At 39.1% G+C, this 15,865-nt stretch overlaps 1 protein-coding gene across 1 annotated transcript in view; it reads right to left on the bottom strand.

The window, feature by feature from the left end:
* Window positions 1-715: 715 nt before the first annotated feature.
* Window positions 716-15,865, bottom strand: part of LOC145106386 (uncharacterized) — a 38,670-nt gene continuing 23,520 nt past the window's right edge. Inside the window, exon 2 of the mRNA XM_079043382.1 lies at window positions 716-1,048. Coding sequence (XP_078899508.1) covers window positions 716-1,048 — 333 coding nt within the window. The remainder of the gene's footprint in view (window positions 1,049-15,865) is intronic.

The raw sequence follows: 15,865 nt of genomic DNA, 5'->3' as shown, positions 1-15,865 counted from the left end.
CCTGGCGTTGGTGAAGTCTTTGTAAGAGCATGTTTTGGTAGGTCCTTGATTTACTCCGTTGTTTGAACTTCCAGCTCCCTGCCCGTTTCCTCCGCCATTGTTCCCCTGGTGGATTTGCGCCATGGCTGTTGTGACCGCAGCAGATACAGCGGCTTGAAACGCATCTGAGTTGACTTCCGGTGGTGTCGGTGGTTGGTTATTTCCACGGTTTGGTCTCTGAGGCATCTTGCTGTTACGGAACAGAAAGATGTTGAGTATGTATTGTTTTTAAGTTGAGAATTTCGTGAATCGATTTTTTTTTATCTAATTGTTCCCATAAATTCACACCAAACAATAATAGTATAGACACATAGCAGGTCACAACATCACCATAAAACACATAAGATTTTTCACTGATAATATCCGTATTTTGATACATGAAAATTTGCTCGAAAGAGCATACATAGAGGTACAAATTTCGACAGCATAACGACTCTATGAGTAGTGTAATCACTTAAACATGGAGTCGGTAGTACATAATATAGCGAACATAGAGAACATAACACTAGTAGGGTAAAGCTGGTCCTAACACACTAGGAAGCGCCCAAGGGTGGTAGTGAGATCATATGCCGAAGTGTTGTGCCAACAACTGGGCCATCTCAGTCATTTCTCCAATGACTTCATCTCTTTCCTGTTCCGCCTGCAGCGCTCGTGCTTCCATGGCGAATATCTGTTGTCATAGTGCGGCAGCCTCAGCCTCCGGAGAACGATTCTCTCTTACGGGATTTCCTGGTGGGGCGGGGTGGTTCTGTGGTGTCTCGCCAGTAGGTGGTGTGACAGAGGCTTCGTCTGTGCCTCCTTCTTCCTCCGTATCGTCATCGGTCCCATCAAACTCGTAGTCTGTGTCTGTGTACTCGTCGGGTCCAACGCTGTGTGCTCTCCCTTGCTCTTCCCCCAGGTCGTCCTCAATCATCCCATGGGCCACCAAGACCTGATGAAACTGGATGCCCTGATGCTCCTCTTCCATGGTGACTGTGAGGGGGAACACGTAATGAGGTATATGGATAAGCTATTATTAATCCTAAAATATTCTTAGTTGTTATAAAATTGAGTTAATGCATTCTTCTTGATTAACAATAGGGTATGCCTTGGGTTTACTGACCATCGCGATCGTTCCAGGGCATGTGATAATTGTATTATGAAGAAATGTAGTTGATCACGCTACATTCATCCCTAATACATCTGTGAACAGTCCTGGGTTAACCAGGATGTCAGTTTCTCCCAATCGTTTTATTCGATTCGTTATTGTGTTCATTTTTCTAAGTCGCACAAATAAGAGTGTTTATTGGTATATTTTATTTGTTTTGTTCAGAGTTGTTTAGTACCTCTATGGGTTTATAGTTGCATATCAATGTGTGGTTAGATATGCTAGTTCACTATAAACAGAGCTCTGATACCAACCTGTCACACCCCCGAACCAGACGGCGGAAACGTCCGAGGGCTCGCGTGACTTAAATTGAAATATCATCACAATGAATATATATAAAACATAACACATGCATCACCAACCATTACATAGTACAACTGGCATTGTTTACATCAAGTACAAGGTTTACATTACATGATTTCAAAATATAAAATGTTTGGTGATTAGCAACCACAAAAGAAACTTTCAACACACTGGATGCCTCCTTGTCTAACGATTACCTGAGAATACAAGTTATTTTGAAAATGGTCAACATATATAATGTTGGTGAGTTCATAAGTGTGTTTGATGTGAAACAGTTTATGTCATTTGAAAAACCCAAAAAATCCGATATTTTCTGTATTAAAACTTTTCTTGAAAATATGGTGATGATCCTGTAAGTATGTGCGTGAGTGATTTCAATACGTGAATAAATGAGAAGTTTTGCACTATAGTTTTTGAAAGTACAAATGAGTAAGATTGGTTTCCCCGGAAAACCCGATGTTTTCCGATAAAAAGTTATGATTGTTTTGCTTTGTTGAATCGTTACATCGAATGAATATGATTTCCCTTGATTAATGATGTCGGATTTCTACGTGAGTCGTTATAACCATGCATGATAATGACTAGTTCGTCTGTCTTGGTATTCTAATGAACACCGAAATTTGATCTTAAGACTTTGTCACCCTAGACTGGCCGAGTCTAACTGTAGCGAACAGCTTAGGTGTGGGGGAGTCACCCCCGTATAGATCTATACACAAACTCTCGCTCTCCCTCCAGGAGACTTTGATTACAACTACAGACTACGACCGACACTTATTGGTGTCACCCGTTATTACTCACTCAATCCACATGAATTTGATTATCCTTGATTAATGATCTAATTTTACTTTACTTGAAGAGAAGGTAAGCCTAACAGACGAGGAGAAGAGGACTACTAGGCCCTACTAATTTCGTATGTTATTTAAGGCTGTCGAGTATACGAAAGCGCGTTGGCCCATTTCGCATATGATTTATTTGGACCATACTAGTAATGCTAATGGGCCACTGAGGCCCAATAGCATGTAAAAACCATTGAGGGTCCCTTAAGCATATAATTGGGTCACAGGAGGCCCAATAACATGTATTATTTATGTTGGGCCCAAAAGCCATGTTAATGAGTCACGAAGGCCCATTAAGCATGATTAGAATCTTTCAAGCCCAACCATTAGAACGTTTACTTGTTTTGCATAGAGTTAATGTCGTGAGTTGTTTAATCGATATGTCGTTTAAATCACGAATTTCTTTTATAACGATTTATAGATTTATAAAATAGTTATTTTTCTATTTACAGCCCATAAGTTATAAAGTTTTGTATATTTTGACCCAATTATTATTATTATCAACATAATTGACCAAAAACATTAGTTTGACCTATTCAACCCCTTATTTTGTAAAGCTGACAATTTTTGCCCTTTTTATAAAAATGACATTTTAGGTCCTTGAACCATTTTTCTTGACATCTTTGACCCAAACACTTATTTAAATAATGTTTTAAGTCCAAAAGTAAATTTTAGAAAGTTTCAACCCTTTAGTTAAAAGATTTGCGTTTTAGTCCACCTTTTTCGCAATTTTTACACTTTTTACCCAAAATCCAAAATCGAAAATCTTTGCATTTTCAATTCTTTTTAACAAATAAGATCATTTTAAACCCCAGAAATAGATTTATTTACTTTTCTACCCACTGTTTTGAGAAATTTACCATTCCAGCCCCTTAAATCCATATTTTCGCAACTTTGGGCCTATGGGCGGAAAAGCCCAAAATTTAGCCCAATAAGCCACAAATTTCATTTTTAGTCCTTTGAAAAACATAATGTTCATAGAAATTTCCATTTTAACTGTTTTGGCATTTTGAACCTTGTAAAAACCGTGAATGACAACTTTTTCCCAAACTTTTGTTTATTTGACAAAAATAGTCCAATAATGAGTTTTATGGTGTAGTATGTTATTTTAAAGCTTGTATATTAGTTTATCTTGACATGTTAAGTGAAATATGACCTAGATCACATATTTTTCCTTCTTGAACTATAGATCTCAAAATATCTTTCATTTTTAGCACATATATATCACAAAAACACAAGAAATCACACATATCATACAAATACACATAGATCTTCACATTTTACTTGCATTCTCCCCCATAAAACATATGAAAACCAAAAATAGAGGGGTATGAACTCACCTTAGGTTTGTTGCTTCGGTTTTGAAGAAAGAAAATGGAAGAGTTTGGTCCTAGCAACTTCCTTAAGTAGATCTTGAACTCAAGAAGATTTCTAAGAGTATAAACACCAAAAACTTTGTGTAAAGGAATGATCTAACAAGAGAGTGAAGTTATGAAGCTTGGATGTGTAAAGACTTACCAAAGATTGACAACACTTGATGAAAACCCTTGAATCCAAGCTAAATTTTAGAGATTTCCTTGAAGGAAGGAAGGAGATGGCTTTAGAGAGAAAATGGAGAGAATTTTTGTGTAATGTGTGTGTGTTGTGTATCTTCAGCCGAATCAAGAAGAGGGGAGAGGGGAGAGAGAGAGATGAGTTGACATGCATGGGAACATGAGAAGGATGCATGGATACCCTATGTACAATTATGAGGTGGCACCATTAAAAGTCAACTCTTCTCCCCCTTTTTTTGTAGTTGGGCCAAGAGAGAGAGAGAGAGAGAGAAGGGAAGGAAAGGCTTGGGCCTTTTGTGCTAGAGTCCATAATATAGAGCCCAAATTAATGGTTTTTCGGCCCATTGGACCCTTAGGGTAGTTTACGGCCCAAATTGCATAAAAGAATGAGTTTTACGGCCCATTTGGGCTTATTGGTTTTGTTATGGCTCAACAAGGCCCATTTAGGTAAACCAATCCATTTTAGGCCCATTATGGCCCAAAAAGTTAAGTTTCATGAAAGTGGGTTGAATTTCAAGCATAACATGAATTAGGGTTTACGAGTTTACAGAAGATAATGTTTACAAGAGTACAGAATTTCCTAGCTAGAATGCTAGTTGTGACATCATCAGAATTCGTCCATCCGCTCCTGAGTTCTTTGCTATCGGGAAGTCCTTCTGGTAGTGTCGACTCTCACCACAGCCATAGCAAGCTTGGTTTTCTTCAACTCCGGGGACTTGGGAGATCGGTTGAGCCGGTGCCCTGCAGAAACGGATTGTGTGTCCCTTTCTGTGGCAGTTCAGACACTGCATTTCCCGGCATACTCCGGTTTGGTGATAGTTGCACTTTCCACACTTTGGAAGGGTTCCTGCATATCGACTGGCAGGTGCTGGAGTAGCAGGCGCCGTGGCGGCGTACATAGTACTCGTTTGTTGCTCCTGTGGGGGTTCCTGTGTTGTTCGCTTCTTCTTCCTCTTGTTCCCCGACTTCTTGCTATTGTCCTCTTCCCTCGATGGCTCGGGAACGGGGACTTCCACACCATGGCGGACTCCATGGACAATGAGTCGCTGTGCCAGGCATTTAGCACTATCGAATGTGGCTGGGTTAGAAGACAGCACATCTCCTTGGGTCGGGGCAGTTAGAACCCAGATGTATCTTTCTATCTTCTTGCTCTCCGGGGTAACCATCCCGGGGTATAGAGCTGATAGGTCGCTGAACCGGTCAGTGTAGGTCACTATGTCTGAGCCGACCATCTTGAGCTCCCATAGTTCTTGTTCCAGCTATTGAACTTTGCCCAAGGGGCAGTATTCTTCCATCATTAACTCTTTCAGGTTCTCCCAACCTATTGAGTTAGCTACTCATAGGGCCAGTGACTTAACATGGCTGTTCCACCATGTCAGGGCTCTGTCGGAGAAGGTGTAGGCAGCAAACTTCACTTTGCTCCCTTCTGGGCACGAACAGATTTCGAAGACCGAATCTGTTTTCTCGAACCATCGCATCAAAGCGATGACTCCACCATTTCCATCGAAGGAATTGGGTTTGCAGTTCATGAAGTCTTTATACGAACACTCCCCTGGGTGTTCGTGAGAATCTCCTAGGTTGGCTAAGTAGGTACCGCTACCAGATCCGAGGGTACCACTTTCACCGAAGTGAGCTAGAGCAGTTGCCACTGCGGAGGATATCGCTGCTTGGAGAGCAGCATGATCGAATTGTGGTGGTGGAGTTGGAGTATTCGGAGTAGTGCGCCTGATTGATCTACGAGGAGGCATCTTTGCTAGAAGAATACAAAGACGAGATGGAATAAGTCTAAAGTAGTGGACATAAGTCGAAAGCTGAAAGACAAGGTTATCCTAGTTCTAAGTGTATCGGGTCCTGACTTCCACAGGGTTCTGGAAACAATTCATAAAAAAAGTATATACCAAATAAACTTTATGAATTAGAAATGGCTATCCTCGAATGAATATATGTGACCTGAATAACTGTTACCAGCTGCATGTAAGAAAATAATCCTAACACATAATGTGAGCAGTGTTTCCACTAACTCATTAAGTTAAACAAGATTATTATTTATTAGTGTGACGCATAAGACGTTTCGGCTACTTCGGCTGATCCTTCTTTGAAAGCTTCTCATGAACTTGCTCTTGTTCCTCCTTGACTCATCTGTTGGCTACTATGTGGAAGTGGTTACATCTATCTGGGTTTGTCGTGCGAGAATGGATGTGACTAAAGAATCTATGAGATTTAAGTGAAACATTATGGGGTGATCCTTACAGAGTCCTTCTATAATTGCACAATGTATACAAGTTGTATATAATTTAAGATGAGATAGACCTTCGAATAAGTGATCCTACTCCAAAACCACAACCAAACAAGGAACAGGTAGTGAAGCGTAGATCACAAATTCTAAGTCTATAAAATCTCAATTATATATAACCTTGGGAGTATACATTGCAAAACTATAGACCTATCCGTAAGGGTCTTTTAAGTTATCACATAAGTTGTTTGTATAGTGCCTAAAATACTCCTATAGTATTTTAATGTAATGTACTTGGTATGTTTAAAACTTGTTATCGCGCTATAGTATCATAGAATACTCCTATAGTATTCTAACTCTATGTACTTGATCTAGTATTCTCTTGACTAGTATTAGGTAAGTTTTATAACAGTTGCAACACCACATCACTCCCAAACACATGTCGGTCACATCTCGAATGAATATAGTTGATCACCTAGCTATGATTACATAACTGTCCAGGTTTGACCATAGTGTTCAACCTTTAACTTCTTCTGTTCTGTTCTTGTTGTGATACTTGTTCTAGTATGTATATATGTATAAGCAAGTATGTATACTTTTATAAGGTATACTTATATATTTAGAATATATAATTATCCAGAGCACTTCGGCCCCATTGTATTTATAGTTGTATATCTTTTATCGGTTGATATACTTAGTTCACTATAAACAATGCTCTGATACCAATCTGTCACACCCCAAAACCGGAACGGCGGAAACGTTCTGGGTGGAGGACGTCATGTTTAGTATCACAAGACATTCATCATAGTAAGAAAGTAATAAACAACCATTTCATTAGAAAGAAAGTGTTTACAAAGTATGTTTTCACATAATATAGAATACACAGCAAATAACAAAAAGACATGAAGCTATACTGCTCCATCCTCTGAATCCCAGTGCGCGTACCTGTCTACTGGTCTCCTGAGAATACAAGTTATTTTGAAAGTGTAGATCAGCATTTAAGCTGGTGAGTTCATAAGATTTAGGTGATGTAAGTGAGTAGTAAAAAAGTTGTAGAAAGTTATAGTAAGTTGTGGTAAGTTCTGTTTAGAAAAGTTTGTCTGTTCCTCCAGAAAATCCTATATTTCCTGCCTTGATGAAAGATAAGTAAAAATGACTCAACAGTCCTTTCTATGAGTATTAAATGGATACAAGTTATATAAAACTCAGAGTAAACAAACAATCGGTTGTGTGTATCTGCCCAAAGCCCACAACCAAACAAGGAACAGGAAATGAGGGTGAAGGCACACAACCCATTGTTTGTTAGATCATTGTTGTATATAACCCTGGCGTATTCACTCGGTACTCACGGAGTTAACTGTAATAGTTCCTTTATATTTGACGAAAAGATTCTTGAAGAAAACCCTTATTTCTTATAATAACATGGTAACCACAGTAGTTTCTTCTATAATCACTTAGTTTATACTAGCTATATATAATCTAATATCGAACAGATAGTTAATTATATGAATCTGCCCTAATCCCACAACCAAACAAGGAACATGGAATGAGGCGGAAAGCACACATCTAACTACCTATCGAGTATTAATTATACATAACTCTGATGTATAAACTAAGGTATTATAGGATTAACCACCTAAGGTCCTTTAAGTTATACTGGTTTAATAAAATGGATTAAACCCTTTACTGGTAAGTTTCTAGTTTGTATATCAAAAGTTCTTTACTTGAAAAGTATGTTTTGTACTAGAAAATTGTGCATTGAATTAGTGTCCTATGACCTAGCCCATACCTGGTACCCCTTATGATTACTTGGTGTATACGGGAACATATATATATATAAGATCGGAGAGATAGTAGGCTGGGTGTATCTGCTCTAAGCCCACAACCAAACAAGGAACAGGAAATGAAGCGGAAAGCACGCATCCTACTACCTGTCAGATCCGATTAATATATATCCCTGAATGCCTACACTAAGGAATCATAAAGTTAGCATTATAGGCCCCCTTCTAGTGAATGTACTAGACTCGACTATTCTGTGTGTCGGTTGTAAAATGTAAGTTTTTCCCTAGTTTATAACTATTTTGACTCGAAAATAGTTTGTATTAACTTTCAAGTGGAACTGTCACAAAATGAAAGTATTTGGAAAAATATAAGTACACAGTTGTCTTTTAAATTGACATCCTGACGTACTGATTACCTTAAAACATGTTTGTTTTATTAAGGTCATAATGAGAAAGCTAGTACCCATACTATACGCTCTCCCTGCAAGAGATTCTGGGAACCAAACACGACTTCCGCAAACCAGTTGCTAGGCCGTGTATATTCACATCAAAGTTATTTGATCCGGTATACCCAATATAACTATCACTAATTGCTTAGAAGATTGAGTTAGTGATTCATTGGTATTACTGGATCCTGTAGTTGTCCCATGCTGCAGCACCTTATTATGTTCGTTCCGTTATAGTATCTTAGTATGTTCTTGTTATAGTATCTTAGTATCTTCTCTTGTTATAGTATCATAGTATCCTCTAGTATCTAGCATCTTAGTATCTTCTAGTTATAGTATGAATTGAACCCCTAAACTATACCCCTTATAGTTTACTAGTAATTTACTTGAACGGTTGTTGAAAAGACTCATTTTTCTACTAAGTTATGATTGTACTTTAAAAACGGAGTTTTGTTAAACTATAAAGTAACATAACTTTAAAAGAGTTTTTGAAATGTTTTGACTACTTATAAATGACATAAGAAATCCTTTGAAAATGTTTATAACAAACAATTAAACAATTATCATTGTGTTCAACTTGTATTCCCCCCCCCCCTTAAAAGCATTTAAAACAGTTTAAAAGATTGATTACGGGGTATAAACTCACCTTATGTGGGTGATTCAAACGAATATGCCCGTAAGGATGAGAAGTTCCACGAATGAAGTCCCGAGACTTAACAAGTCCTAAATGACATATAATGGCATATATTGACATAAATATAGTGTTTAGAAGCAACCAAATGCAAGGAAACACCTTACGGGACTAGGAAACACTTTGACCAAGTGTTGGAATCACATGTGATTCATCTAAAGGGAGTGTACGGCCACTTTGAGGAGTGTGCGGCCATGGGTGTGCGACCAGGGAGTGTGCGGCCGCACACTCATGGTAATGAGTGCACAAAATTCTATTCTAATGATAGGGAAGCTTGTAGAACTAATGCTCATCACGTGTTGAAGCTAGAAAGGCACTTTAGAGGCCCTTAAGCACTAAACAAAGGGGTGTACGGCCACATGGAGTGTGTACGGCCGCACACTCCTTGATGAATATGGTTTGGACGTTTTCTAAGGCCCATATCTAGTAAGTAACAAGCTTAGGGAATGGTACTTACAATATGGAAGCCTTTAGGGGTGTTTTGAGGGTGTTTTGAGGGTTTTTGTGGGGTGTACGGCCACATGAGTGTGTGCGGCCTCACACACCATATGTTCTTTAGTTTTGGGCAGTTTCAAGGACTTAAACTAGTGTTCTAAACAAGATTCAAGTGTAGGGAAAGAGTACTTACGATCCGGAGGCTCGAGAAGGCTCAAAATCACCAAGAACAAGTGTGTGTTCTTGGTGTTCTTGGTGAAATGGATGAAGATTTGAAGATCTAGCCAAAACATGATTTCAAATGGATGAAATCAAAGGATGTAACTAGTTTAAGAATATTAACAACAAATCAAAGGAAGAACACTTACATTCTTGAAGATCTAGGCTGAAAATTGGATGATAGTTGAGAGAGAATTCGAGTTCTAGACTGAGGAGGGTGAAAAGAGATGAATGGAGGCTGAGTTCCACCTTTATACACGTGAGTGTGCTGCCAGGAGAGGGGTGTGCGGCCGCACACCCATGTGTACGGCCATACACTCCTTGTGTTGGAGTGTAAGGCTCGGTTTTGATGCTAGAAGTGTACGCGATCCATTCCTATGCTCAATGCTTGAATGTACTGACCTTTGGACCTTTAAACGGACTCTAAACGAGTCTAAATGATAGCAGAAATGAGTTTCACACTTAGTTTAGTTGACTGGCGAAGCTTTACAAGGCAAAAATTTAAAAATTTTCGGGTTGTCACAATTTCCTCAAAGGTCTTAAGCCTGATAAGATCCGATCTTTGGTCACCACCCCAAAAGAGGTAACGATTCATAACAGGGCGTTACATCAATGGGGCTCCCACTTTCTTTATACAAGATAAAGTCATTTTCAAGAAACACTGCTTTACATGCTATGAACACACAGATCTCTTCTTTACGAAAGAAGTAAGAGCCCATGGTTTCTTTTTGGTATCCCACAAAGATACACTTTTGAGATATAGGGTCAAGCTTGTTAGAAATCTATCTTTTAACATATGCTTCACAACCCCAAATCTTTAAGTAAGACATTAATGGAACTTTTCCATGCCATAACTCGTAGGGAGTCTTACTAACCATTTTAGTTGGGACCATGTTTACAACTCGAGCTACGATATGGAGAGCATAACCACAAAACAAATGAGGAAGGGAAGTATGACTCATCTTCGATTGTACCATATCAAGTACGGTATGATTTCTCCTTTCCAAGATGCCACTATGTTGTGGTGTTCCCGATGGAGTGAGTTGTGACACTATGGCACAATTCTTAAGATGTTCATCAAACTCATAGCTTAGATATTCACCACCACGATCTGATCATATGGTTTTAATCTTTTTCCCTAGCTGATTATGTACTTCATTTTGTAACACCTTGAATATATAAAATGCTTCATGTTTGTGTTTCATGACAGCTGAAGACACACGAGGTTAACTACACCACCCACGATCTTGAACTGGGAGCAGTTGTGTTCGCCCTGAAGATCTGGAGACACTACTTGTATGGTACGAAGAGCACTATCTTTACAGACCACAAAAGCCTACAACACATATTCAACCAGAAGGAGCTCAATATGAGACAACGACGGTGGGTCGAACTACTCAATGACTACGAATGCGAAATTCGTTATCATCCGGGTAAAGCCAACGTGGTAGCAGACACCCTAAGTCGGAAAGAATATTCTGGTCGAAGAGTTAAGTCATTAACAATGACTATCCATTCGCATCTATCCGCACAAATTAAGGAGGCTCAACTCGAATCCTTAAAACCTGAAAATGTGGCGGGAGAATCCCTGCGTGGAATGGATAAGAACTTGGAAGTCAAGGGTGACGGAGCCTTATATCTCACGGACCGGATCTGGACACCGAGACACGGTGGCTTCAGAGACTTGGTCATGAAGGAAGCGCACAATACTCGATATTCCGTCCACCCGGGTTCAGATAAAATGCATCTGGATCTTAAAAAGTCATACTGGTGGCCTAACATGAAAGCAGAGATTGCTACTTTCATGAATAAATGCCTTACTTGCGCAAAGGTTAAGGTCGAATACCAGAAACCATCAGGTCTACTTCAGCAACCGGAGATACCTGAGTGGAAGTGGGAGAGGATCACCATGGACTTCATAACCAAGCTGCCCAAGACAACGGGTGGGCTTGATACCATTTGGGTCATCGTCGACAGATTGACCAAGTCCGCACACTTCCTGCCCATCAAGGAAACTGACAAAATGGAGAAGCTCACAAGATCATACATTAGAGAGATCGTACGACTGCATGGTGTTCCTATATCTATTATCTATGATAGAGGTAGTAGATTCACTTCGAGGTTCTGGCAGTCACCACAAAGCTTCTTAGGAACGAGGCTGGACATGAGTACAGCCTACCATCCACAGACCGACGGACAAAGTGAGAGAACTATCCAGACCTTGGAAGATATGTTGCGAGCCTGTGTGATCAACTTTGGGAAGGCATGGGATACTCATTTACCCTTCGTCGAATTCTCTTACAACAACAGTTATCATACGAGCATCAAGGCTGCTCCATTTGAAGCCCTCTATGGCCGGAAGTGCAGATCCCCTCTGTGATGGGCTGAGGTGGGTGACACTCAGTTAGCTAAAGGACGAGTTCCTGACATCGCTCTCACAGGTCCGGAGATCATTCGGGAAACGACAGAGAAGATCGTTCAGATTCGTGAACGATTGAAAGCCTCTAGAGACCGATAGAAAAGCTACGCAGACAAACAGAGGAAACCTTTGGAATTCCAGGTGGGAGACCGAGTCCTTTTGAAAGTCTCACCCTGGAAGGGCATGATACACTTCGGAAAGCGTGGAAAGCTAAATCCAAGATATATAGGGCCTTTCTAGGTTCTCGCTAGAATCGGACTCGTAGTTTACAAACTCAACTTACCTCGCGAGCTTAGTAACGTACATCCTACCTTCCACGTCTCGAACTTGAAAAAGTGCCTATCCGACGAGACTCTTGTAATCCCACTCGATGAGATCGAGATCAACGAGAGCCTCAACTTCATGGAAGAACCTGTAGAGATCATGGACCGAGAGGTCAAGCGAACGAAACAAAGCCGTATCCCAATCGTGAAGGTTCGCTGGAACGCCAAGCGAGGACCGGAATTCACATGGGAGCGCGAGGATCAAATGAAACTTAAATATCCCCATCTTTTTACTTAGTTATTTGTAATAACCTAGTTGCTTGAACTCTAATTTCGGGACGAAATTCCCTCTAACGGGGGGATGATGTGACAATCCGAAATTTTCATTTGTATAAACTCTACAGTCAAGCACTGCAAATATTAGTCAAATTCATTTCAGTACATTTTTGGCCGGTTTAAAGCCTGTTTGGGTGTTTTTATTTAAAATTCATCAAACGGACAAATAAAAGGAAGTATCTTCTAGGAGGAATGTGTAGCAAATAAACACTTCAACACCATAACAAGGTGTTTACGGCCAAACTTGGGGAGTTTGAGCCGTAAACTCCTCTTGACCTTGAACTCATGCTTAAGGCATGAGTTTACTCCCCACTTCCTCACTTTACACTTCCAAACTCAAGAACACCCACAATTCTCTCTCAAGTATCATAACACATTTCTTCCAATCTTCCAAAAATGTAAGTGTTTTCTCTCTTGATTTGTTGTTACAACACTTCATCTAGTGTTTATGCATGATTTCACCCATGAAATCTTGTCTTTTTCATAGATCTTCAAGTGTTCTTCAAAACACCAAGAACACCAAGAACACACACTAGTGTTCTTGGACCTTAAACACTCTTACAAGCTTCCTATAAGTAAGTACACTCCTCCTAACTGGTTATGTGCTTAGATTACTTGCTAAACCATGGAAAAACACCAATAATCGCCAAGAACACATGGGTTTACGGTCAAGGCATCTCCTTGAACCGTAAACACCATCAAGTGGTGCATAAGTGCCACCATTACCTTCTAGGCTTGGATATTGGACTAGAACCTTGCATGCATGAGCTAAAGACCTTAAACCACGAAATGGTAGGAGTTACCATGGGTTTACGGCCGTAAACTCATGGGTTTACGACCGTAAACTCCATGGGAGTTGGTCCCAAAACCGTAAACTCCAATGAAGGGCCATTTTGAGCCCTAGTCTCTTCCTAAGCCTTGGATACAAGTATAGATCACTTCCTTGTGTGGTATAAGACCTTAAAACTCAAAATGGTACTAATTACCATGAGTTTACGGCCGTAAACTCATGGGGGAAATGACCATGGGCCGTAAACTCATGTGTTGTTACCATATGGGAAGTAAACTCCAATGTGAGGCCATACTCTCTTTAGATACAACCCTTTAGTACTCCTAGCATTAGAATCAAGTGTTATCCATGTAATAGGGTGTCTTTACTTGATAAATTAGTTGTTAAATGACTAATTGGATACATATATGTGTCATTACATGTTAAATAGGATCCGTGTGTGTGTTCAAGTCTCCACTTGACACTTAGCATCCTATCCGGCACCTCCATCCAAACCACTCACTACAGGTGAGTTCATACCCCCTTAATCAACCTTTGAAATGATTTTAAATGCTTTTATGGGGGGGGATACAAGTTGAAATATTCTAGTTATTTCTTCAATTACATGTGATTAATGACAAGAACAAACAGAAGGATTTACTACTACTTTCAAGTTACTATCAAAATTATGGTTTTCAAGCGTTTTAAAACCTTTTATTAAACTTTTAGATACAAAAACTGTTTCCAAACTCTTTTAAACTTGCATTGTTTTCAAACTCATATCTATACTAATATATTTATATAAGTAAGACTTGAAGGACTTAGGACTGATAGCTCACCATATTTCCTGCTCCTTGTTTGGTTGTGGACTTACGGTATCCTGTTATTTGTCTGAATGTCGTTGAAATCTTAGTTATATATATATATATATATATATATATATATATATATATATATATATATATATATATATATGTTGGATATAAAAGCTTTCACTTTAGGTCAGTACCTTTGTGTAGCAAAGGCATACCTACAACATTACTATTTAACCATAATAGGTATAGTTAAGCTTTTACTGCTCACTACTACTATTACAGCGACACATACAAGAGCCGGTACAGTTATGAGTCAATACACGCTATATACTATACAAGAGTACATACTATACACTATACAAGAGAACACACTATCTACTATACAAGAGAACATACTATACACTAGTACAGAGAAAACATTACTACACTATGACATACTACATAAACATTTGAATACTATAAACAGAATGTGACATACTACTTCTCGATACGACACTTTATTGTGCTATCACCTTGTAACCAGAGTCTCCTGGAGGGAGAGCGGGCATTATGTGTATAGATCTATACGGGACAGACACTCCCACATCCCGACTGCTAGCTACAGTCCCAGCCGAAAGGTCAAGGGATGACAGAATGTTACTTCACTACATATGACTTGGAGGGTCATCAATTATTCAGCCGTCGATCAGCATGGTTACATACGAGTTCACATTCAAATCTTTAATTTACTAATTAAGAATTAAAGGCAAAAATAGACTTTTCGAGGCGTATTGTTCATTTAATACCACCTGGAGTCTACATGTTACTACTTTAGACTCCTCGAGGTGTACTGTACATTTAGTACTACCCGGAGTCTGTATTTCATTACACTGTGATTTTGTCACATACACGTTTAAATAAACTATATTTTTATAATGATAGTTTCACTGAGGAAAAACTCTTAAACTACATAAGGAACAAATACACAAACAATCGGGTCTTGGTAGAAGACTACATTTTTACTGGAAAATATAGGATTTTCTAGGGAGTATACTATTTACAAACATTTGAAATCAGTTACTACATTAAGTTGTTACAAACATTTTCATACAAGCAATGACACTAAATACCTATGAACTCACCAGCTTTATGCTGATAAACTCTTTCAAAATAACTTGTATTCTCAGGTCATCAGTAGACAGGTACAGATGAAGCTTTTGAGAAGATGGAGCACATACAAGACTCATCTTTATTTTGATTATACATTTTGGTGTCATACAAACTATACAGAACACGCTTGTATTACAATTATTATATTAATGCAATGGATGTTGTTGCTTGTCTTTACTATTATGCATTGTTATGATACTGTACATGACGTCCTCCACCCCAGAACGTTTCCGCCGTTCCGGTTTTGGGGTGTGACAGATTGGTATCAGAGCATTGTTTATAGTGAATCGAGTATATCAACCCATAAAAGATATACAAACTATAAACGCAACGGGATTAAAACACTCTGACCAAGAAGTTATACTTTTAAATAATAAAATATTTAACTAAGTATATATACATCTATTCATACCAAGGTCAGTATCATACTA

The sequence above is a fragment of the Lactuca virosa genome, chromosome 4 (genome assembly GCF_052849685.1).
Source record: "Lactuca virosa cultivar CGN04683 chromosome 4, Lactuca_virosa_CGN04683_v6, whole genome shotgun sequence".
NCBI lineage: Eukaryota > Viridiplantae > Streptophyta > Magnoliopsida > Asterales > Asteraceae > Lactuca > Lactuca virosa.
Note: the sequence above shows the minus strand (reverse complement) of the source record. Positions and strands in the feature narration are given on the sequence as shown.